The following is a 22,213-nucleotide window of genomic DNA, read 5'->3' on the forward strand; positions in this document are numbered from 1 at the left end:
ATTTATCATCATCATCATTAGGCCATTATTAACAATTATTGAACATTATAGTAATTTAATGCGTGTTTTAATGAATTACTTAGCTAAGCTATTACTATTAGCCTATTACTTAGTTATTACTGTCAATAATAATAGCCTAATAGTAATAATAATAACTGGTTCTGCATAAATAGTCCGTAATAGTAGGCTATTGGACTTGAAAACAACATCGTTGAATGTCTATAGGCTACAAGTGATCGACAAATTATGACAGAAAGACAATGAAGAACATTAAGAAAGAGTCATGCATGAGACAGGTGGTCTGTCTTACCTCTTATCAAAAGGATGGACATCAGTGGAAGAACCAAATTCAAAAACATCACGGTCTTGTTAAAGATGAAATAAATTCAAAGCAAGTGACGCGGTACGAGATTAAGAGAGAGCACAATCCCTAATAGAACAATTATCCATTTATTGAGTTGTGAGAGGAAAACTGAAGGTGTTCAGATGTCCAATTGTTAATGTGAACTTGTCAGGCAGTTCGGATGGGCACCACGCGCTGGACCGAACCCTTCAATACTCGATTCTGTAAAACAATTTCGCATCAAGGCGCACTTTGAACTGCGCGCGTGGGCAGCGGATCGAACATAAATCAGCTTAAAGCGCGAAGCACGCAGATTAAAGAAGAATGGACGACCGTATCAACATAAACTCTGTCCAGTTGCTGCCTAGACTACGGGGTAAACGGGCTTTGTTCGTTCAGTTGGTGCTCTGTCGTCCTGGAGTGGTTATCATCGTCAGTGCGCCTTTGCCAAAAGTCTCTGAAAGCATCCTCTCTTCCGCGGAAACTAGCCGTATGAACTTTACTTAACAGCACAACCTGGTAGCAGTTAAAGTAGCCTATGTTTAGGAAACGTCAACTGACGCAGACCAGCACCGAATTCAAAGTTGCGCTCAACTCGCAGCTCTCGTCTGATTCGTCCGGTGATTAAGAGCAATAGCTACGATTAATGGATCATAATGCCAGGCGGAGTTCAACTGTGCAGCAGGTATAGAAAGTAAACCGAAGTAGGTACTTTTGAAGAGTTTATCGGGTTCAACAGTGTGGTCTATTACTGTTGACAGCTTTTAATACGTGATATCGTCTGATTTGTGAGGTATTTTAGGGTACACGTTTAAAGGGGATTTATTGTACAGGCGCACGTCAAAGGTAAATGGTCCTACACCTCCCCCTGGTGCTCATTAATGAACATACAATTTCAGAACTGCACTGCAGTGTTCAATGCTCAAACAATATAAAACGAGAACTATTTTATGTGCAAATATAATGTATAATGAGATATATTTTTACATTATCAAAAACACAGCAATCGCATAAAACCAAAAATTAAATAAAAACACCAACAAATTAAATTTTCTAAAAAAATTACAGATGAAATAAGAAATTTATTGAAACTAAAAACATTATAAAATTGAGAAATGTTAAGTTTATGGATTTAATTTCATGCAAGAATTTGCTTGACATTATAACAATGGTGAAAAGTTGCTTACAATAGTAGAGATAATGTCAGATTATATTTTATTCCTATTATAATTTATCGTCATTTCTGTTATTGTGTCTAATTTTGGTTATTAAATAGGCATTTCATCTTAATTTGTAGGGACTCCAAGCAAAAAAATTAATAGGTACCGCTGAATTAATCTCTTCATTTGATGTGAAGGGCAGGTTGTCATGGCTTATTTTGAAATCCTTTCAAATGTAAAACATCCTCCTTACAAACCACCAGCATTGTTATCAGCTGAGGCAAATTAACAATTCAAAATAAAGCAGTGGAATTAATTCTCAACTTCAGCAATGAGCTGTCAGTGCTTTTCAAAAAGCATACCTTGTCACTTAAGGAAACACTGGAGATGTTATTGTCACTCTCTTTGAAAAAAAATCATTCATCCCCATGGAAAGTAAAGCAACAATAAACACTGTCGTGTGTGATATTCACCTGTCTAGAAACAGCGTTTGTCTGAGGTGCTTCAATCGTCTTCTGATTGACTGAAATCTTTGCGGAACTGAATATACCAGCATCCATCTTAGAAAATGACGATAAAGGCCTTTTTCATGCTAATTTGTCCTCTAATTTAAATGCAAAAAGCAACAAACAAATAGTTCAGTATGGTACACCCACAATGTTTACTGATAAGTAGGACCAAATGATTGACAGCTGTCATGGGTCAACAATTTCTATAATCCTGAAAAAAAAAATGCATAATGGTTTCTTCAAAAATATTAAGCCAGACAACTGTTTCTAACATTGATAATTACATAAAATAAATAATTGTTTACTGAGCATCAAATCAGCATATTAGAATGATTTATGAAGGTTCGTGTGACACTGAAAACTGGAATAATGATGCTGAAAATTCGGCTTTGCCATTGCAGGAATAAATCATTTGAAATATATTAAGTTAAATGTGCCCTAGAATTAAAAATTGAATTTACCTTAGTTGAATAACAAGAGTTCAGTAGGCTACATGGAAATGACATACAGTGAGTCTCAAACTCCATTGTTTCCTCCTTCTGATATGAATCTCATTTCGTCGCTGCCCGATGAAAATCACGTATGTCCAAAACGGTTACTTTTCAGGAAGTGAAAAAAACACCGTATTTCAAAAGCAGTTGAATGTAGCGTTGTCATACTTGGTACGGCATCTTTACATGTAACCATATTCTTGCCAGTGTAATGATATAATCCACATTTGACCAAAATTGAGTTTAAATGGACATACGTGCATATTTTACAATAACGGTGGTCGATACGCGTTCTTCCGATCATTAATTAGAATGGCCAAGTCGCGTTTCATATTGACAGATGAATACCTCAGTTTATTAAATAGCCTACGTCTTAGTTTAATAAATACGCTTATGTGGCGACCAGGGCGGGCGAGAGCCGTGAGGGAACGGTGCGAGGCCGGTGACGCGAGTGATAATGAACATCACCTGGGAGGTGCACCGGCCGGGAGCATAAAAGGAGGAGCGAGCGACTATAGTGAAGGACGAGAGAGGACCAGGCCTGGACTTTATTTTATGTTTTACTATGTTTGTGTGGCCGGCAGACGTCCGCGAGGGTCTGCTGGCATTACTTTCGTTTTGTTCTTTGTTTATTTTGAATTAAAGTTTTGTTTGAATGTTCGCCGGTTCCCGCCTCCTTCTTCCCGTAGCCTATATACGAACTACGTTACAGCTTAGTTTATTTAATATTAATTATAAATTTATTAAATGTCTCTTGCAAACTATGAAGGGACAATGAATCAATACACTGACATGGTAATGCTAGACAGATACTTTGTTTGCACAGTCCTACCGTAATTTTGTCACTCCTAGACGTACGTCTGGCCGCAGGGAGGAAACGTTTAACTTACCTCGATAAAGGAAAGTCATTGTCTCAATAGGCTATGTTTATTTGGCAATGTAACCTCACAGTGCTATTCGGCTATCCAGTGCTGAGCTTCGATGAAACTTCACGAGAGCAGCGAGATGCTTCCACAGGGCGGGAGATAGGCAGCATGATTGATAGCTTTGACACCAAATGGATATACGCGAAAATCAGATGACATGATTTCACAGCTTTTCATTGGCCATTTAGATATGTGAAGCATACTGTATACGGAAATGAACCTGGACATTTAATCCGTCGAAAAATCTCAAAATCGGCAAAATGGACATACGTGGTTTACATCGGACAGCGACGATTGGTTTAAAAGACCTCTGAAGAACAGGCGAATACATAACACCGACTGTTACGTAACAGTCGGGATCATTAATATGTACGCCCCCAATATTTGGATATGCCAGCTCATGTTCAAGCCATTACAAAAGGGCAGCCAGTATTAACGTCTGGATCTGTGCACAGCTGAATCATCAGACTAGGTAAGCAAGCAAGAACAATAGCGAAAAATGGCAGATGGAGCAATAATAACTGACATGATTACATGATATTTTTAGTGATATTTGTGAATTGTCTTTCTAAATGTTTCATTAGCATGTTGCTAATGTACTGTTAAATGTGGTTAAAGTTACCATCGTTTATTACTGTATTCACGGAGACAAGAGAGCCGTTGCTATTTTAATTTTTAAACACTTGCAGTCTGTATAATTCATAAACACAACTTCATTCTTTATAAATCTCTCCAATAGTGTGTAATGTTAGCTTTAGCCACGGAGCAAAACTTCAAACTCATTCAGAATCAAATGTAAACATCCAAATAAACACTGTACTTACATGATCCGATGTATGCAAGCAGCATACATGATGAACACTTTGTAAAGATCCATTTTGAGGGTTATATTAGCTGTGTGAACTGTGTTTATGCTGTTCAAGGCAAGCGCAAGCTCCGTGGGTGGGGGAGCACGAGAATTAAAGGGGCCGCAACCTATATATCGGTGCATAGTTAATGATGCCCCAAAATAGGCAGTTAAAAAAATTAATTTAAAAAAATCTATGGGGTATTTTGAGCTGAAACTTCTCAGACACACTCAGGGGACACCTTAGACTTATAATACATCTGTTAAAAAGAAGTTCTAGGGCACCTTTAATTAAATTGTAATAATATTTCGCAATATTACTGTTTTTACTGTATTTTTGATCAAATAATTCCAGCCTTGGTCAATAAAAATCTGACCTCAGACTTTTGAATTGTAGTTCAAACTGAAACATTTTGTAATGTTACATGTTATACTTGAATTTCCCTAGCAGACATTTCAAGTCCAACTAAATCATGTAAAATTGTGGGAATTTTTGCATAACGTTTGGTAAAATACTGGTATAAAAAGCATTTTCTAGTTCTTTCAAAAGGGGGAGACAAACCATTTCCCTCTCTTCTCTCTCAAATCCTCTCTCCTTCTACTCCCTCCATCCTCCACAGCTTTATGCACCAAAAAGAGTCACCTGCCAGAGCATCACACACTGGGATTAAAACAGGACGACCATAAAGTCTCTGAAAGGTAAATGTCTGGAAACTATGATGTCATGCTTGGTCAGACAACAAAATAATTATGTCCCAGGATTTCCTAAAAAAATTTGGCCTGTGATTGAGGATTACAGAGATTAGTTTTTATGATATGAAAAATAAGGTAGGCTATATCCTGTCAGACAAGTGTGTGCAAAACTGTGCTGTATCGTATTGTTTACTTTACATTAAATAATGACATTGGGCTCATCAAGGATGTGAAAGGCCAACACGATCACATGAGAATGCATATCAATAGTACGCGTGTGTAATTTTGTAGAATATATACACCAAAATGAGTGTTGGCATGCATATGATATGCACTCTATGGCGTCTTTAACACACTCGGTTGTCTTGGGTAGGATTAGTGGTGTGGGGTTCGTGCGTATAATACGCCATAAAGTGCGCATCAAATGCACGCGAAAAACTGCGTATCATATGCACGCCAAAACTTATTTTGACGTATACATTGCACGAGATTACACTCGTATTATTTTCGTGTGATCGGGCTCGAAAGGCCTTAATGATTCTCATCAGGGTGTTTTGCTTTGGTTAGGTAAATAGATTTTTATGGACACTGAAAGAGTAATTTTTTGTATTTTTTTTTTTTTTCTGAAACATTGTATTATTGCGTCAGAGATGGGAGGGGTTGCTGCGTTCCACTGCAGTGCAGTGCTTTATGTTGCTGGGTGAAGTGCTGTGTAAGGCAGTTAGGTGGAGCTAGAGTACTATTGTTGTGCTCTGAAGATGAAAATGCAGGTTTGTTTAACAGTGTGCTTTCTTTTTCTTTTTCAAGATTTCAAGCTAGATTCAAAGGCCAAAACAGATGGTTATCTCAAAGCGCTAACCATTAATCATCACTGCTTTTCAGAGGAAGGTTATTTAGACCTCCACATGCTCTTGGAAAACACAAGCTCTAGAATGTATTTATTTATGTAACAGCAAAATATAAATGTTATATAATCTAATATATATGTTCAAATGTTTTGATTCTGGGATATGTAACAGTGTTTTGACTCTCCTCTCTCCTCTTTTTTTACCTAGAACTTTGTAATGAACACATTTAACAATATGTTTGGGTGGATTCTTCTTCTGGGAGGTAAGAAGATTATGAAGATGTTGAACCATTTAACCATTAAAGGGATAGTTCACCCAAAAATGAAAATTCTGTCATCATTTACTCACCCTTAAGTAGTTCCAAACCTGTATTGTTTTTTTTGTTGTTGTTGTTGTTGTTGTTCTGATGAACACAAAGAAAAATATTTGGAAGAATGTCAGTAACCAAGCAGATCTCGCCCTCCATTGACTTCCATATTATTTATTTTTCCTATGGTAGTCAATGGAGGGCGAGATCTGCTTGGTTACTGACATTCTTCCAAATATTTTCTTGATGATGACAGAATTTTCATTTTTGGGTGAACTATCCCTTTAACATATAACAGCTTATTCTTATATTTTAACATTTTATATATAACTTCTCTAATTTCTTTAACTTTAAATTAAACTAATCATTTGCTCATTACCAAAAACATTTGCCAGACTTGTTCTGTTTTCTTTCTTCATAAAAGAGGATTTTTCAAAGAATATATATATAAATTCTCTTTTGTGAATAAATAAAACTTTCAGGTTTTTCAGATTTAGGTTTACAGACTCAATTTTGTTAAATGGAAAAGAGCATCCAGGATATTATGGGAGAACTATTTGTTTAAATAAATGTACTGCTGAACTCATTTACAATTCTTTTTTTTTTTTTTACAAAGCATCATGCATACATGGTAAATATCTAAATAATGTGGTTTCTCATTTCCAGTTCTGATGAGCCCAGTGTTGTGTCAGGATGAGGAGAGTGTAATTACAGTATGCCAAGAGGAAGATAAAGACCTCAGAGTGGACTGCCTTCTGGAGCCCAAACCCAACTACCACACAGACTATGAGTTCTCCATGTCCAAAGGCCAAAAAGAGACCATCATAAACACAAACATCTCTGGAATCATGCCTGAACCCAAGTTCAGGCACAACACATTTGTGACAGAGCTCGAACCATACGGATTCAGGCTGACCATTATGAGCTTCTCCATCACTGAGAATACAACGTTCATTTGTAAAGTAACCAAGATCCAGAAGACTCTATTTGTTGAATTAGGTACAAAAGCAGAGATAAATTTCTACTACATAAATCTAGAATGAATATTTTCTCTGCCTAAACCTGAACTTGTCTTTGCCTTCTAGATAGCATCCAGCCCTGCTCTGCCATCAGTGTGTTTCTGCTGGGTTATCCTTGGCTCAGTCTCCTGATTCCTCTGTGCATCATACATCTATCAGAAGCCTTTTAAAAACAGGATTCTCTGCTGGTCAGCTACAGGATGTGCAAATGCATTTCCAGACTCTAAATAAAGTATTTATGTAGATTTTGCAGCAAATTTCAGTATTTTTAAAAATGCTTTTCAATCTACATGCTCTGCCTTTACTGTGAAGTACCGGTTGCTGCCTTTATGAGGGTATTTATTTACGTTATGCCTTTTTACGTGTCTAGCCAAAGCACAAGTGAAGACATGTCCTGTATGCAATAAGTATTTTTAGGGTTCTTGAATATTAAGGGGTACCATCATTGTAGAGCAATTTTTCTGCTCCTTAGAAAAGTTAAAAAAGTTAATGTTACAATGATAGTGCCATCAATGCTTTCAATAAAATGCACAATACACAGTTTGTGTTAATTAGTGTGCAGATAAATACATAAATCCCACCATTTTTTGGCTAAATTATGGTTTTCCCAGCATATTTTCCTCTCAGTTCACTTGTTACATAGCTTAATGTTTGTGTAAAAGAAAACAAACAAAAACTTTAAATAAGGTATCATTTTCATTTATTCAGTTTGTTTTTAGATGCTATCAACGTCATCTTAAGAAAATGTATCTTTAATAAAATCTATCACTGCTGTTACTGTCCTGGCCTTGCTTCATTTGTGAAATAAAATAAACCAATAAAATAAATGATGATTAGCCTACTAATGCCAAGATGTTAATAAATAGCCTACCAACAGCTTTAACATGACATAACTGAAGAAGTTCAAGACTTGACATTTTGAGAATGATCCCTTATCGATCTATTAGACTATCAGATGTGGTTGGTCACTTTGCATGTCAATCAAACGGCCTTTTCCGCTCAAAGTGGGCGGTACTTGTCAAGACAAAAAAAGCTGTTAAAAGCTCCAGAAAAGTAATCTTTCTTGAATAAAATACCTGGATACTAGTTTACAAAAGAAGTGGCCTAAATGCCAGATTTTCTGCCAGAGCTTTAGCCACCTATTAAACACTCCCCTCAGGGTTTCCTTTTTGTTAATCTGTTACCTGAAACAGTACAACACCGAAGCTCTCAGCTCCATGTAGAAATCAAAAGCTTTACCCTACTCGTTTCTTTTTTTGCTCCTTGCGCTTTCTGGTTACTTTATTTTCCTTTCCTCCTACACCAGAGACTGTAAAAGGTCTACACCTACAACTCGTTGAAAAGGCCTCCAAGTTCATCTGCTGTCCCGGGCTTAGCTTCCGGCTACCCATATATGTATTAATTACTGTGTGAATGGGCGTCTCCACGAACCTTCTGATTGGCTAAGCACAGCATCTGACTCTGACCGCGCGCCCAAGTTTACTAGACTGATATTTCAGTAGGTGATTTTTCTGTTATTTCGGTATTTTTGAGAGACGGTAGTATGGTCATTTTATGCATGCATTCCATACAAATCGTTACCTCACATTTTGAATCTTTGTTAAATATAACAGGCATGATAAAATATGACTGATATGTGTAGTGTGCACAGTTTGTTCATGAAATGAAAGTGAAAGCATGTGTTTGTGCGTCAGCACAACTTAATAATGCTGTTGGCAAAGACAAATGTAAGGAAGTGGAAGTAGAATTCTCTGAATGTACGCAAAGTAAGGTTGGTAAATTGCTTTTTTTGTCGTAATTTTATGTAAAATAGCAGCCACTAATACATAGACTACGTGGTAAATGTTCGTTTTAAACGGTGTCGAAGATTCTTGTTACCATTATCGTCCTCCGAGGTGCTGTGCACTGTTAATCAAGTAAAGTTTCAGCAATATATGTCTTTTTATCCTTTAAGCGGGTAACGTGCACTACACGACACTCCTTGATCTCTTGTAGGAGGCATGAGAAATCATTTTTCATCCAGTTCTGTTAACGTATATCATTATCATAGTTTACTCTTTTTGGAGTATTTGGGTCACATGACTTGGCTCATATTTTCAGTGCTCAGTTGAATTGGGCCAGTAGAAGTCATGTTCTTAGGGAAGATCCTCTGGGCCCCCAACAGCCGCATTTCTCAATCTATGTATTTTGAGTTAAAACTGATATTATTACACTTTGTTAACTACATCTTTGCATTTTTAACTAGATATTTTCTTGCAGGGTTTCACACTCAGAATGGGTGTCTGACCAACCCTGCTCCTGGAGGGCTACCATCCTGTAGATTTTAGCTCCAACCATAACCAAACACACCTGAAAAATCTAACCAAAGTCTTCAGGATTATTTAGAAAAGTATGTTGTATCATACATTACATTATATGATTATTTAGAGATGAAGCTAAACCTTGCACGACACTTAAGGGCTAGGGTTGCCCACCCCTAAGATTGAAGACAAAAAAATACAAGAAATATGCCTCAATTTAGGACATTTAGACATATCATACATATGATATTTTGCATATATATATAAAAAAAAAAAAAACTGAAATATTGATGACTTTGGCTTATTTTACCCTAATATCCTGGAAGACACAACTCATAAAATCCAAACTATATACAATATTTCAAAAATTCCTTTGGATATGTTTTACTTAAGTCCAGATGATATAAAAAGTGACATGAAATGTTACATGAAATGTCACAGCTTTTTGCTGTGTCATAGGTCTATCTTGGCTGACTGAATACATTTTAAAGGGTTATTTTAACATTTTACAATTTTAATTGTTATAAAAAATTGTGTTGTGTAGGAACTGCAGTCTCAAAAAGGAGCAACCAAAGTTCATTGTCATCTCATACTGTTGTCTAAGTGCCAAAATGCCAGTGGAATTCAGTGGATGGGAGGCATACTGCGATAAGTCAAAGCACCTTAAACCAGGTCAAGAACCCAAAAAGAGCCACGGCTACACTATGTACCATGGGACACTCAAAACCAATGCCCCAGCTATTATATCATCAGGGTTTCGGCCCTCTCTTGGGGGAACTCTGGGTCCTGGAGTCTACTGTAGTAGGGACATTAACAAAGCAATGCGTTATCCACCATGTGCTCCCAATGACAGAGTTGTGTTAAAGCTACGAGTAAGAGTGGGTAAAGTGAAGAGGATTGACATGCAAAGCCTGAACCTGACCTCATGGCATCAGAATGGATATGATACGGCCTGGTTACCTGCATCTGTTCTTGGACTTGAAGAGGACTGTGTTTTTGACCCAAAGAGACTCACTGTGATTGGGATAGCCCATTGTACAGACAACAGTGTGAAGAGTTCTCTGGAGAGTCTCATAAAGCAGAAAAGCCAATCGCAGGATCCAAAGGAGAAAGATCTGAAATTGTGTAAAGGCTGTGGAATGCAAACCCAGGATAAACACACAATGGAGAAATGCTGGTCCTGTAAAGCATCCATATGCCCCTTCATGAAGAATCATGTTTGCCGAAAGAAAGGGAAGTAACCATTACTGAGTACTGCAATTTAATTAAATGACACTTTAAATATATGTGAAGTGATAATGAGCTTTGTTAAAGGCACTTAATAAATAAAACATATTATTAGATTAGATTTTTTTTTCAAACCCACACTGCAGAAATGTACATCAAATAGTAAACTTTTTACACAATACGTTTTTTTTATTATTATTATTCTTTTTTTTTTTTAAATAGATATTGGATGCTGAACCATATATTTTATTGATATTGGATAGTGAACCAAAACTAAATGTAACATTTAACAAATTTAATACAATTCTGCTAATCAATCACTAGCGGTTAATTTGATCAGAATAATACTGTTACGTTCAGTTGATTATTATAACTCCTTAACATTTGAAACAGATTGTGCCAAACATCATTATGAGTTTGAATTTATCACTGTAATGTAATTTGTTTTGTAATATTTTGGTGCAATTTTTTAAGCACTTAATAATACATGACAATAAATAAAGGTAATTTCTATTTATTCAAATATATTGTTTTTCTCTTCTGTTTTGCAGTTGCAATTCTGCTCTAACTTTTTGATTTACTGTTGAAATCTTGTTTTGCAACAATTCTTAATATTGAGCATGTAAAGTTAGCAAAATATTAAAACATGAAAGTGTAGCTTTATTGCTTTGTCTAAAATCCTTAGTTAATTAGCATTGTACAGAATTTAACAGTCTGGCACATTAACTCTTGCTATGAGCCAATACTAAGTGTAAACATGCTCAAGGCTTTCTGAAAGTCTGAAAAATTGAAAGTGTAGTGGCGTACACTGATTTACACAGAAATACCTATCAAATGTTTTCCTATAGTCTTATCTCTCTTCCTGCTTGGCATTCTGTGAAGTTTCCTGTCCAGCAAGAAGCTATTTACCTGGAAAATATGGTGTTTTAAAAGAAGCAATGAACTCTGTAATAGACACCATATTAAGTTGGGATCTAAAATGAAATGGGCCTTTGGTTTTAATAATAATTCCTCCTTCTAAAGATTTTTCTATTTACTTATTTATGTGTGCTCTAATAATTTGTATAGCCTTTCATGAATATCTTTTAATGAGTTTTCAATGTAAATATTGTATAAAACCTGCACCTGCCCTGGCAGCATCACCATTTACAAATCGGTAGTAAGAAATGTGGATCCTGGAATAGACATCAACAACATTTTCACTTATACTTCTCTCCCACCTATGAAAAGAACTGTTACAAAGGTTAAGTACAGATCAAGTTATTCAAGGTTAACAGGTTAAGATGGGATAGGAAATGATCAGAGCCTTTTTACCATTTTACATATAGCCAATGTTGGCTTGCTGGGAATGAAAAGATCTAAGCCCCCAGGATTTCAGTTTTGGAAAGGAGGAAGAGAAGAGGGTCAGTGTGCAATTTGTGTCAATCAGATAATGCCTTAAAACCAAATTTTATATTGTATTTGTTAATAGAAGAAAATGTCTGACTTTTGCTTGATGGCTAAAGAAATATTGAGAGTTAATGCCAGGTTCTTCTGAAATTTGTCCTCTGTTTTATATGTTTTTACATTTTATGATACATATTTATCTAGTCATGTTATTTATTAACTGTTGATGTTCATTTTGAAAAAAAAAAAACAACTCAAAGATTTGTATGTGAAGTTTAATTTATTCATACCCAGTTTGTAGTACAATATGATCACCGTTTAAAAGCACATAGCAGTTTAAATTTAAAAGCTGGTATAAAATTTTCAAAAATATTTCACAACTGTTAATTTTAAACTTCATGGGAAAGCACAATTAATAACGCTCACGACAGGCACCACGTGCTCCTTGCGTTTTTGGGCGTATTTCATCAATGACTGTGATTCTTCTTGGATCCCAAACACAGTCTTCCTCAAGACCGCTTGGCACCATTCCACAGTATGGAGGGCACCAGGCAGTGTCGTACCCATGATCATGCCAGGTTTTCTGCATTGGATGATTTTGACGGTCAATCTTTTTCACTTTCCCAACATTGACCCTCACTCTCAGAACCACTCTCTGGTTCTCAGGTAAATCCAGAGGGTATCTGGAGGCCTTCATTATATCTCGGCTGAGGTAGACACCAGGCCCAAGCATCCCTTTAGAAGACTGAAGGAAGCCATAGGCTTTGATTTTTTGAGCAGCCTCCCTTGATGTGCCATGGTACATTCTGTAGACTTTACCCTCAGCTGGTTCTATGTAACTCTCAAGACATGGTGGAGCACCTGGACCCAAGTCGTCTTCAGCCCACATGTTTGAACCTAAACAAATAAAATCTTAAAAAATGTAATAGAACATAATGACCAAAAGAAGCACCAAATACATTTTCACAAAGACAAAGTGGTGCCTTACCTCTGATGTCGCTTCTAACGATGATCGCTTCCTTCTGAAAGCAGGTCTATAAATGGCACATCTTTCTGGGTGTGTCCATGACGAAAGGTTCAGTTAGTTTTTTCCATCATGATGATAATCTTGTATTGCAAAAGCACAAACTCTATTTAACTTTAAAAAATACAATATAAAATACATAATAAATATAAAGCATCGATATAAATATAGTAATTAAATGAAAACATATATAACATTGAAATTCATGTGCATTTTTTCTTTTTCATTTCATTTCAAGCAAAGTTAAGTTTCATTTTTGCTGTAGAGGACTGTTTTCCTGTTAATGCCCCACCTAATTACAACGATTTGCATAGCTGTGACAGATGTCTGAACAACGCAGGTTAGCAAACAGTAAGTACAATCGATCTGTGCTCAAACAAATAAGATCAACACATGACTTTAAAAATGTACTTTCATTTGAGGTCTAATATTAAAAATGAAAGCAAAAAAGTTGTATCACCGTTTCAAAGTTCTCTCTCCATATCAGTAATTACCGCATAAAAAAAAACAAAAAAAACAAAGGCATGCCATATGAAATATAATTCTTCATATTTTAAATAATTATAATAATACGTTTTTTTTTTACTTAATAGTCACTTTTAAAATGTTCTTTCCAGTCATCATGATCAACACTGTATACTAACACGAGACAGCTTTTAAAAAATGTAAGTGTATTTTGGGATCAAACTGTCAGAGAACAGCTTTGTGCACAGATTACCATACTGTAAAATGTATTACTGTATGAATCAGATTTCAAAACTACATAAAATCTTTTTTTTAAAAAACAATAATATATATATATTTTTAAAAGCTGCAGTCCATAAGTTTTGCCTCTTTGTCACCAATATCAGCTTTACGTGGGTTGTGCATCGGCACGGCTCCTCAGCATGGATGAATCTAATGTTTTGAGGAGAATGTGTAAACAGTCAACACATTAGTGTGGATATTGACTGTAATTCAGAATTACTGATATGTCTTGGAAGTATGTGCAAAGTAATAAGTTTCAATGGCAAATGTAATCTGAACAAGTATGTAACATTGCCACTTTTGTTCTGAACAACTGAAAATTTCTTCTTTTTTTTACAATAAATCTGCCAATGGTGATTAAATCTAGCAATCGCAAAATTAGATCACAAACCGTGTGAATTATTATTATCATTGTGTTTTGTTCTCACAATTGTTAATGTTAACAATGCGTGACATTAGTGTGTATTGTTAGCAAATATAATATTTTTGTTTGATGTTTACAGCTGTTTGGGGATTATTTTATGGCACCAAAATCTCAAAGATTATTTACTTAAACTGCACCAAAAGGCTAAATATGTAATGTATGTAATTGCTTTAACAGTTTAACTAACCAAGAGCAAAAATAAAAATAAAAATGTGTGTATGTATATTACATGATAAAAATGTTTTTTGACCAGTTTTAAAGTTTTATTGCATTTTTGTTCCTGAGATCAGTAATCCAGATTTTCAATCTAACTAGAAAGTTTTGAACAACACAAACTGATGATTTTATCCAGATCAAAACCAAGATTGGATTTGGGATCTAATATGATTTTAGAAAAAAAAAAAAAATCCCTTTTGAACAACCCATTTTCAAAATTTGTTCCAATCCTATAGCCGAAATGCAATTACTTTTGAACAACTGGCCCCAGGTTCATCATGTTGAAAGGGCCATGAAAATATTTTAATTAGAGATTTTAGCATTTATAGGAATATCCTGTTTTTAGATCTTCAAATTTAGACTCTATAAAAGAATGTTTATCCTGAGGAAATTCCAGGTCCAGCCTGCTTTTTGATTACAATGAAAATCACCCTTTTATCATCAAAAAATTTGCATAACAAGGAAAAACGCTGGTTAAAAATGTTAACCTAAAAAAGTGCTTCATGTGGTATATAAATTGAGTGATTTTATTAAATTCAAAATTATTCGAAGAAGCATGGCTCTCATAAAACGTAAATGTTTTATAACTTTATATTAGGTCATTAGGTCAAAAAAAAAAAAAAAAAAGGGAAGGACCTAGGAAGATCTAAACACGGATACAGTAACAAAAGTGCAATTCTATTGGTTTGCTCGATATTATTACACTTCTCTAAAGCACAGGGGTGGACAATAACCAAATTTCAGTACTATAGGTGCATTTTTCATGTAGGCTGTCTTTAATTTATTATTTTCATCTTTATTTCTATTTCTTTCCCACATTCCAAAGCATAATATATTACTTTTTACTTCAAAACAGAGACACCCAGCCTAGGTGAATAAAGTGTGAATGTAATGTAAAAAAAATAATGGTCACATTGTACTAATCCCACATTGTTATTATCTATAAGAAATCTAGAAATACATTTAAAAATTACATTTTTATTTCTTCATTTCAAATACAAGAATACAGTGGTAGAATAAAAGTGTTTATGCACTTTATGAACAGAACAAATGTTCAGACTGGCCTGGCTGCCTTTTCCAGTATATCTCTCTTGTTAGTAAGTAAGTTATCCCTAAACTTTTCCTGGTAATCAAGAAAGCTTTATTATATACACACTTGTCTTTCATGCTATTTTTGTAGGTATTGTAGGTTTGTGATTTGATCCTGAATGTTTTGATCATTTTTGTTCATTTCACAGCTCATTTTTACTCAAATCAGACTACAAATCTGTAACAATAAAAGTTTATATATCAAATAATTATAGGCTATTGGTTTAATCGGTTCAACATCTTCAGAGGATTCTACATGCATCTTGCTCTACAGTTTCCTCTTGAATTGGATGAATTACATCAATGACTGTGATTTGTCTTGGATCCCAAACACAGAATTCTTCAAGACCACTTCGCACCATACCACAGTTTGGAGGGCACCAAGCAGTGTCATACCCATGATCATGCCAGGTTTCCTGCAGTGGATGACGTTTATAGTCAATCTTTATCACTTTCCCAACATCAACCTTCACTCTCAGAACTACTCTCTGGCTCTCAGGTAAATCCAGAGGGTATCTGGAGGCCTTCTGTAGATCTCGGCTGAGGTAGACACCGGGCCCAAGCATCCCTTTATCAGACTGAAGGAAACCATACATAACAATTTGTTGCTCATTCTCCATAGATGTGCCATGATACATTTTGTAGACTTTGCCTTCCTCTGGAGCTGTATAGCTCTCAAGACATGGTGGAGCAGATGGACCCAAGTCATCTTCTTCCCACATGTTTACACCTGAACCACAAATAATCGTATGCATCGTATCAGTGTTGGAAACAGTTGTGCTGCCTAATTTTTTTTTTTTTTTTTTGGAAGCTGTGATACTTTTTTCAAGATTCACTGATAAAAAAATGTTAAAAAGAACAGCATTTATTCAAAATAGAAATCTTTTCTAACAATATAAATCTGTACTATCACTTTTTATTTAATTTAACACATCCTTGCTGAATAAAAGTATTATTTATTTAAAAAAAAAAAGAAAGAGAGAAAATAACTGACCCCAAACTTTTGAACGGTAGTGTATTTTAACACATGCAAAGTAACTTACCTCTGATGCTCTGAGTGCAGACCTTCTGAAAGTAGGTTTATGAAGGGTGTTTCCACAACGGAAATTTTTCTCGAGCAAAAGAATAAGCTTTCAGTTTCTCTTTATCTTAAACTCTTTTATGAATGATTACATGTATATATGGACTTTGTAAAAGATAGTGCTATAAATTCTGTAAGATTTGGCAAATCTGCATTTTACCATTTTGTAAAAGCATGTTGTCTATTTGTTTTCTCAAAAGCAAAGAGTAGTACATGTTCCATCATCATAGTAACTTATGATCCACGGCTAACTTGCTCCGGGGCAGGTTATGTTCTTGGTAAGAGGTCTCAAACTGAAACTAGACCAATCAGCTGTGAGCAAAGTTACACATCTGATGCAATAAAGTCACTCCCCCAGTTTCACTATAGCAGAGTTTAAATATAAAATTGTCTGGCATTTAGTGATGATTATTTATTATAATTATTTTATATGATTTACATATTATTTATATAATTATTATACCCCTAATCCATTACACGTGAGCAATTTTAGTTTAACAATTATTAGGCTATTATAGGTCTACATTTAGTTTGAATTAACATAGATATACACGAGAAGTGAATCTCAGTTTCACCGTGTTTCAAGGCTGTGAAAGGTTCAAGGTTGATTGGCTGTTCGCTACTGATGTCACACTTTCATGTGCATGTGCTCCATGAACTAAGGATCAAAGCCAGAGTTGACAGAGAAAGCTGGGGCACGTTCAAGCTCAAACCGGTGTGCAACATTTTGCTACGGTTTCAGGGTTGAACAACATGTTTCCTGGAAACGGTGTGCAACAGGTTTGAGATACGTTTTCTCTTGTTTGGTGGGTGTGTCAAAAATGTCAACCCAATCAGCATCAACATACATATAAACCACGCGGTATTAAAGAGACAGCTCGTAAATGCAATTAACGACAAAATAAATTCATAAGAGCATATTATTAGAGCAAGTATATTGTTTGCAAATGTGTATTTACATTAATGTTAAAATAACTTAAACAATAAGAGCACAAGTATAGATCTGGAACTTCTTTAAGTCTGTCTAAATATAATTTATTTGCAATGTCTTCTGGTCCATGTCCGAATGTGTGCTAGACACTGATTAAAGGTGCTAAAGAGGATCTTTTCGTCGACTGAGAAACCAAAGACTGTTAGTGAGTTTTTGAAATGAGCGCATGCGTAAGAACAACCCCCCTCCTTCACAGCTCATTTCGAGGGAACGCCTTTCCACCGGCTTTCGCTGCACTGTAAAAAGTAAAACATTGGTGTTCTTCGTTTGATATATTTTTTTCCATTCCAATAGCCTAAAATTATTAGATTGTTAAGTAAAATTACATTTTGTAATTTATATGTGTCTTTCAATCTATTTTCTTAGATCGATACAATATAAAATTATAACATAACAATGAAATTTAAATCATACATTCGATCAAACGACTTTTATTAGATTAAGCATGGTTTGCGCATGCGCACACATGGAAACTCGAGAGAAGGTTCTGGAAGAGACCTACGGCAGCAGAAGTGGCAGAAGTCGGAGGAGGCGCGAAGCGAACAGGACAGGACACTTTGTCAGGTAAGGGAGGAATTAACCAAAATTGTACATCTGTGTTATCCTTGCCCTTTATTTCAGCACTCACACTATAATTTTTATAAGGTAACGTTAACTAGTTCAGTTTTTATAAGGTGACTTCCTTGTCACTGTTTTACTGATAGCCAGTCTACCGCGACCTTTCTAGCATAACGTTAAAGTAATGAGGAAACTCATCCAGCATTTAAATACTTGAATAGCATTAACGTCATATCATTTTAATGAACAGATACGCAGATTATAATTTATTAAAACGTTAATTTTGACATTAGCGGTATAGCGTTAACATTGCGCCATTTTACAGCTAACGATTTTCCTGGGAAATCCAAGAACTTAATATTATCTACCGATTGAACGGATATTATGAAAGGAAAAAATATTTTTTTAGTTGTATTCATGACTAAAGCTTGAGTATATTGCATTTCTTTGCCGAAAGAAATGAATCACCTCAATATGCGAGTGACGTGTAACGTTTCCCGCTCAGAATTTAGGCTTAACGTTACTGGCTCACCTCCGGGCGCTCAATGCCATTATAAACGCTGATTTTATATGTTTTATGTTTTAAATTTGCGAAGGCAGGAAATGAATGTGAGGAAAATTAATTTACACTTTGAAACTGTAAAACTAAAATGGATTAATGTTTGGATTTTAATTTTAGGAAAGCTGCTGCTTGGTAGGCCTAGTTCCTGGTGCCAGTTTTGGTTGTCCAGTCTTCGCTGACACTGGTAAGTTGTTTTTGCCATTGAGGGGAGGGGGTTGGGGTCAGTAGGTGATTCGTGCATTACATTCAATACTGATTGCACTGATTCAGGGCTGGAGCAAATGATTACATATGCTGCGTCCCAATTCGCCTACTTATACGCCCTAAAAGTATGTACTCTTTTTGTGGAGAAAAAGTATAAACTTTTGAGTGTGTAGCAAAAGAGTATGCAAGCCATGGGAGATAAGTTACTACTTTGTCATCTTTAACGGACGGATCTGTCGCGTGCATCCTGTCATCGTAAACTGGCATGTCAATCATCTTATCACAGTTAAAATCCTCCATTCCATCTATTTTAATTTCCTACCTTTTCGGAGAGAAATGTTGTAGCACGTTCATCTACCAGTCGTGTGTTTTCCATGCGGAGACTGTCCTGGTGTGTTTGCAATTTGAATATAATGATTCATTTAAAAGTTAATGGCTTAACGTATCTTTGCAAATGTTCAAAATGCTGCTGCAGTTGCAATATAATGTAGATAACATTGAATAAATAAATTTTTGCCAGGTAAGATACTGATAATTAATTTACTTATGTTTCAGAAAGATGACAATTTAATATTTGACTGGGAAGAATTGCAAATGTTGTGGGAGAGGTGGCCAGCACTTTTTCAAATTGAAGAGGTCAGTTTTGGTACAAAACTATGTTGATTCTTGTTCATTTAGTATTCATAACAGTAATTTGATTACAGCTTTTGTTACTAATTTAAATAATTTGGTCAATTATTAATCCCAAACTTTGTATTTTCTGCTCTTTTCATTTTTTAGATCAGTGCAGAGTTCATGAGAATCACAACGGAAAAAGGGTGGCATGACAAAAGAAAAGAATGGCAGGATTTTACATCGTTTAGATGAGGTATGTACAATTACGACTGAGTCAGACTGAATCAAATATGTTTGATATTATCTTAACTGGTCTGTTCTATGGTCGCTATGACAGGGTTGTACATTAACTTTTTACTTGGGTAAAGCTGGTTTTATATTCGCACATTCAGACATCCGTATTCAATAGCCTTGTTAATCACACTACATTGGACATTCAGAAGTAAATATGCCATTAAAACAATACTTGCCTATTTTGATCGACTGTGAAAAATGTTGTAAGTTGACAATGGTTGGTTGTCAATATCGTGTCGCTGGTTAAAATTCGCAAACATTAATGTATTGCACATTTATTGAAAGTCTGAATTTATCAGAAGTCCGAATGTGCGAATATAAAACCAACTTTACCCAAGTTAACTTTTTTTGCGCGTAACACTGGTGCTACAAAGGTTAAAAGATTTTTAGCACCAGTAGCCTGAAAGTTGTCAGCACAGACTGATTTCTTTTGTAGCATGTTTGTCACACTGTACAGCCCTGTATGATACCAACATTAAAACCCTGACAACTCAATTGTTTGTGCTCAAAACGAACTCCGTCTAACCACAATGAGTGAAGATCTGAGCATGATGCCCCTAAAACTAACATTGTTAGCCTTTTCAGTGTGGTGTTATATGGAGGCAATCTGCATTTGGCTCAGCTGAAGTGTTATGGATGCCCTGGTTGTTTTAAAGGGATAGTTCACCCAAAAATGAAAATTTGATGTTTATCTGCATACCCCCAGCGCATCCAAGATGTAGGTGACTTTGTTTCTTCAGTAAAACACAAATTAAGATTTTTAACTCCAAACGCTGCCGTCTGTCAGTGGTACAATGCAAGTCAGCGGGAACTTGGACTATAAAAGTAAATAAAACACGACAGACAAATCCAAACGAAGCGCCACCAACGCTCGTGACGACACACTGATGTCTTAAGACACGAAACGATCGGTTTGTGTGAGAAACTGAACAGTATTTATATAATTTTTTACCTCTAATACACCACTATGTCCAACTGTGTTCATCAATCGATTCGTGATGTCTGATCGCGCTCTGACAAAAGCAGTGATGTCTCGCCCATATACTTCAATGAGTGCTAGACATCACTTCCGTTGTCGGAGCGAGTTCAGACATCTCAAATCGATTGATGAACACAGTTGGACATAGTGGTGTATTAGAGGTAAAAAATGATATAAATACTGTTTAGTTTCTCACACAAACCGATCGTTTCGTGTCTTAAGACATCAATGTGTCGTCACGAGCGTTGGTGGCGCTTCGTTTGGATTTGTCTGTCGTGTTTTATTTACTTTTATAGTCCAAGTTCCCGCTGACTTGCATTGTACCACTGACAGACAGCAGCGTTTGGAGTTAAAAATCTTAATTTGTGTTCTACTGAAGAAACAAAGACATCTACATCTTGGATGTGCTGGGAGTAAGCAGATAAACATCAAATTTTCATTTTTGGGTGAACTATCCCTTTAAAGGTTGTATCAGCGATTGCAGGCCCAAACATAAATGATCATATTCATCCTTATGATCCGCTAGCTGCACGCCCCATAAGCAGGCCGTCAAAAAAAACGCCTTTGTAGGCAGCCTAGGGTCTGAGATCTGTACACAAAAACAATAGACTGCAACAGTGCTATCAACCACTCAAAACCAAAATAGTGTTTAATTTTCTGAGATACTGATACACTCTTTATTCATTACTATGTATTGTCTTGCCAGGATATGCCAGGTGATGGACTGGAGCAAACAATGGCCGTCTTAATCTGTGAGACAGACAGACACCAGGGTTCTCATTGAGTCCACAGAGGTCCTCAGTAACGTGCCCTCAACCGCAGCTGCTGTAGCAATGCTGTTTGGACTAACATATGTGGTATACCTCGAGTATCCAAAAGAACTGAAATTCACTTGAGTTTTTTCTGAAAGTTTTAATGGAACTTGGCGCAAGAAAAATGACCCCCAAAATATGTCGCCTCTCCACTCTGCTGCATAGTCAATGACTGACTGACAGCCTCCATTTCAGTGCTTTGATGAACACAGGATGGCAGAAATTCTTTCACCCCAGTCTCCACTACATCGTATTAGTAGTTGTTTGTTGTTTACTGGATGTGGCAATATCTCTGATTTGTATTTGATTTAAATTTATTTCTCTGAATTATATTTGTATTTGTAAAACAATGTTTGTTTTGCCAAAAAAAGTCTAATCTTAAGAACAGTGATTTAATAAATCTTTTAAAATAATGTTTGATCTGACTCATTTAAAATATATATATTTTGAGAGAATTTAAAATTTTTAATTGTCAATTGTGAAGCAATTTATATTACTTGCAATGAATACATATTTCAGATTGAAGAAAATTAAATTTAGACCAAGTCTCTTAAAAACCTT

At 35.7% G+C, this 22,213-nt stretch overlaps 3 protein-coding genes and 1 long non-coding RNA gene across 13 annotated transcripts; 3 read left to right on the forward strand and 1 right to left on the reverse strand.

Moving 5' to 3' along the window:
* The first annotated feature begins 4,838 nt into the window (after positions 1–4,838).
* On the forward strand, positions 4,839–7,920 carry LOC137013039 (thy-1 membrane glycoprotein-like). Of its 5 annotated transcripts, none has more exons than XM_067376613.1 (5): positions 4,839–4,975; positions 5,777–5,915; positions 6,025–6,079; positions 6,791–7,123; positions 7,210–7,920. In XM_067376613.1, exons 3-5 carry the CDS (start codon positions 6,034–6,036, stop codon positions 7,311–7,313), a joined length of 483 nt encoding a protein of 160 aa, XP_067232714.1. In that variant the 5' UTR covers positions 4,839–4,975; positions 5,777–5,915; positions 6,025–6,033; the 3' UTR covers positions 7,314–7,920. The 5 variants fall into 5 exon arrangements, with proteins under 5 accessions (XP_067232714.1, XP_067232712.1, XP_067232713.1 ...); XM_067376611.1 differs by having other exon boundaries at positions 5,777–5,903; XM_067376612.1 differs by having other exon boundaries at positions 5,777–5,857.
* Positions 7,921–8,615: 695 nt separating this feature from the next.
* Positions 8,616–11,654, forward strand: LOC137012834 (Gig2-like protein DreN). 6 transcript variants are annotated; one of them, XM_067376304.1, is made up of 3 exons: positions 8,695–8,914; positions 9,403–9,532; positions 9,988–11,654. In XM_067376304.1, the coding sequence occupies exon 3, from the start codon at positions 10,055–10,057 to the stop codon at positions 10,682–10,684; it is 630 nt and encodes a 209-aa protein (XP_067232405.1). In that variant the 5' UTR covers positions 8,695–8,914; positions 9,403–9,532; positions 9,988–10,054; the 3' UTR covers positions 10,685–11,654. The 6 variants fall into 6 exon arrangements, with proteins under 6 accessions (XP_067232408.1, XP_067232409.1, XP_067232405.1 ...); XM_067376307.1 differs by lacking the exon at positions 8,695–8,914 and adding an exon at positions 8,616–8,641 and having other exon boundaries at positions 9,403–11,654; XM_067376308.1 differs by lacking the exons at positions 8,695–8,914; positions 9,403–9,532 and adding an exon at positions 8,623–8,641.
* Positions 11,655–12,325: 671 nt separating this feature from the next.
* Positions 12,326–16,923, reverse strand: LOC137012094 (uncharacterized). Its single transcript, XM_067375150.1, has 3 exons — positions 16,600–16,923; positions 15,829–16,286; positions 12,326–12,897 (listed from the first exon to the last, which is right to left on the reverse strand). Exons 2-3 carry the CDS (start codon positions 16,276–16,278, stop codon positions 12,469–12,471), a joined length of 879 nt encoding a protein of 292 aa, XP_067231251.1. The 5' UTR covers positions 16,279–16,286; positions 16,600–16,923; the 3' UTR covers positions 12,326–12,468.
* A 1,183-nt stretch (positions 16,924–18,106) lies between these two features.
* LOC137013226 (uncharacterized) lies at positions 18,107–21,931 on the forward strand. The gene is made up of 5 exons (XR_010893682.1): positions 18,107–18,192; positions 18,866–18,932; positions 19,508–19,588; positions 19,733–19,820; positions 21,547–21,931. It is a non-coding gene; the product is annotated as an uncharacterized lncRNA (long non-coding RNA).
* Positions 21,932–22,213: the final 282 nt, after the last annotated feature.

Source organism: Chanodichthys erythropterus, chromosome 22, assembly GCF_024489055.1.
Source record: "Chanodichthys erythropterus isolate Z2021 chromosome 22, ASM2448905v1, whole genome shotgun sequence".
NCBI lineage: Eukaryota > Metazoa > Chordata > Actinopteri > Cypriniformes > Xenocyprididae > Chanodichthys > Chanodichthys erythropterus.

Coding starts and splice junctions, on each gene's coding strand:
- LOC137013039 (XM_067376613.1), top strand. CDS start 6,034: ATGAACACATTTAACAATATGTTTGGGTGGATTCTTCTTCTGGGAG. Junction 6,080..6,790: donor GTGGATTCTTCTTCTGGGAG/GTAAGAAGATTA, acceptor TCTCATTTCCAG/TTCTGATGAGCCCAGTGTTG. Junction 7,124..7,209: donor GACTCTATTTGTTGAATTAG/GTACAAAAGCAG, acceptor TTTGCCTTCTAG/ATAGCATCCAGCCCTGCTCT.
- LOC137012094 (XM_067375150.1), bottom strand. CDS start 16,278: ATGTGGGAAGAAGATGACTTGGGTCCATCTGCTCCACCATGTCTTGAG. Junction 12,898..15,828: donor ATCCAATTCAAGAGGAAACT/GTAGAGCAAGAT, acceptor CCATGTCTTGAG/AGTTACATAGAACCAGCTGA.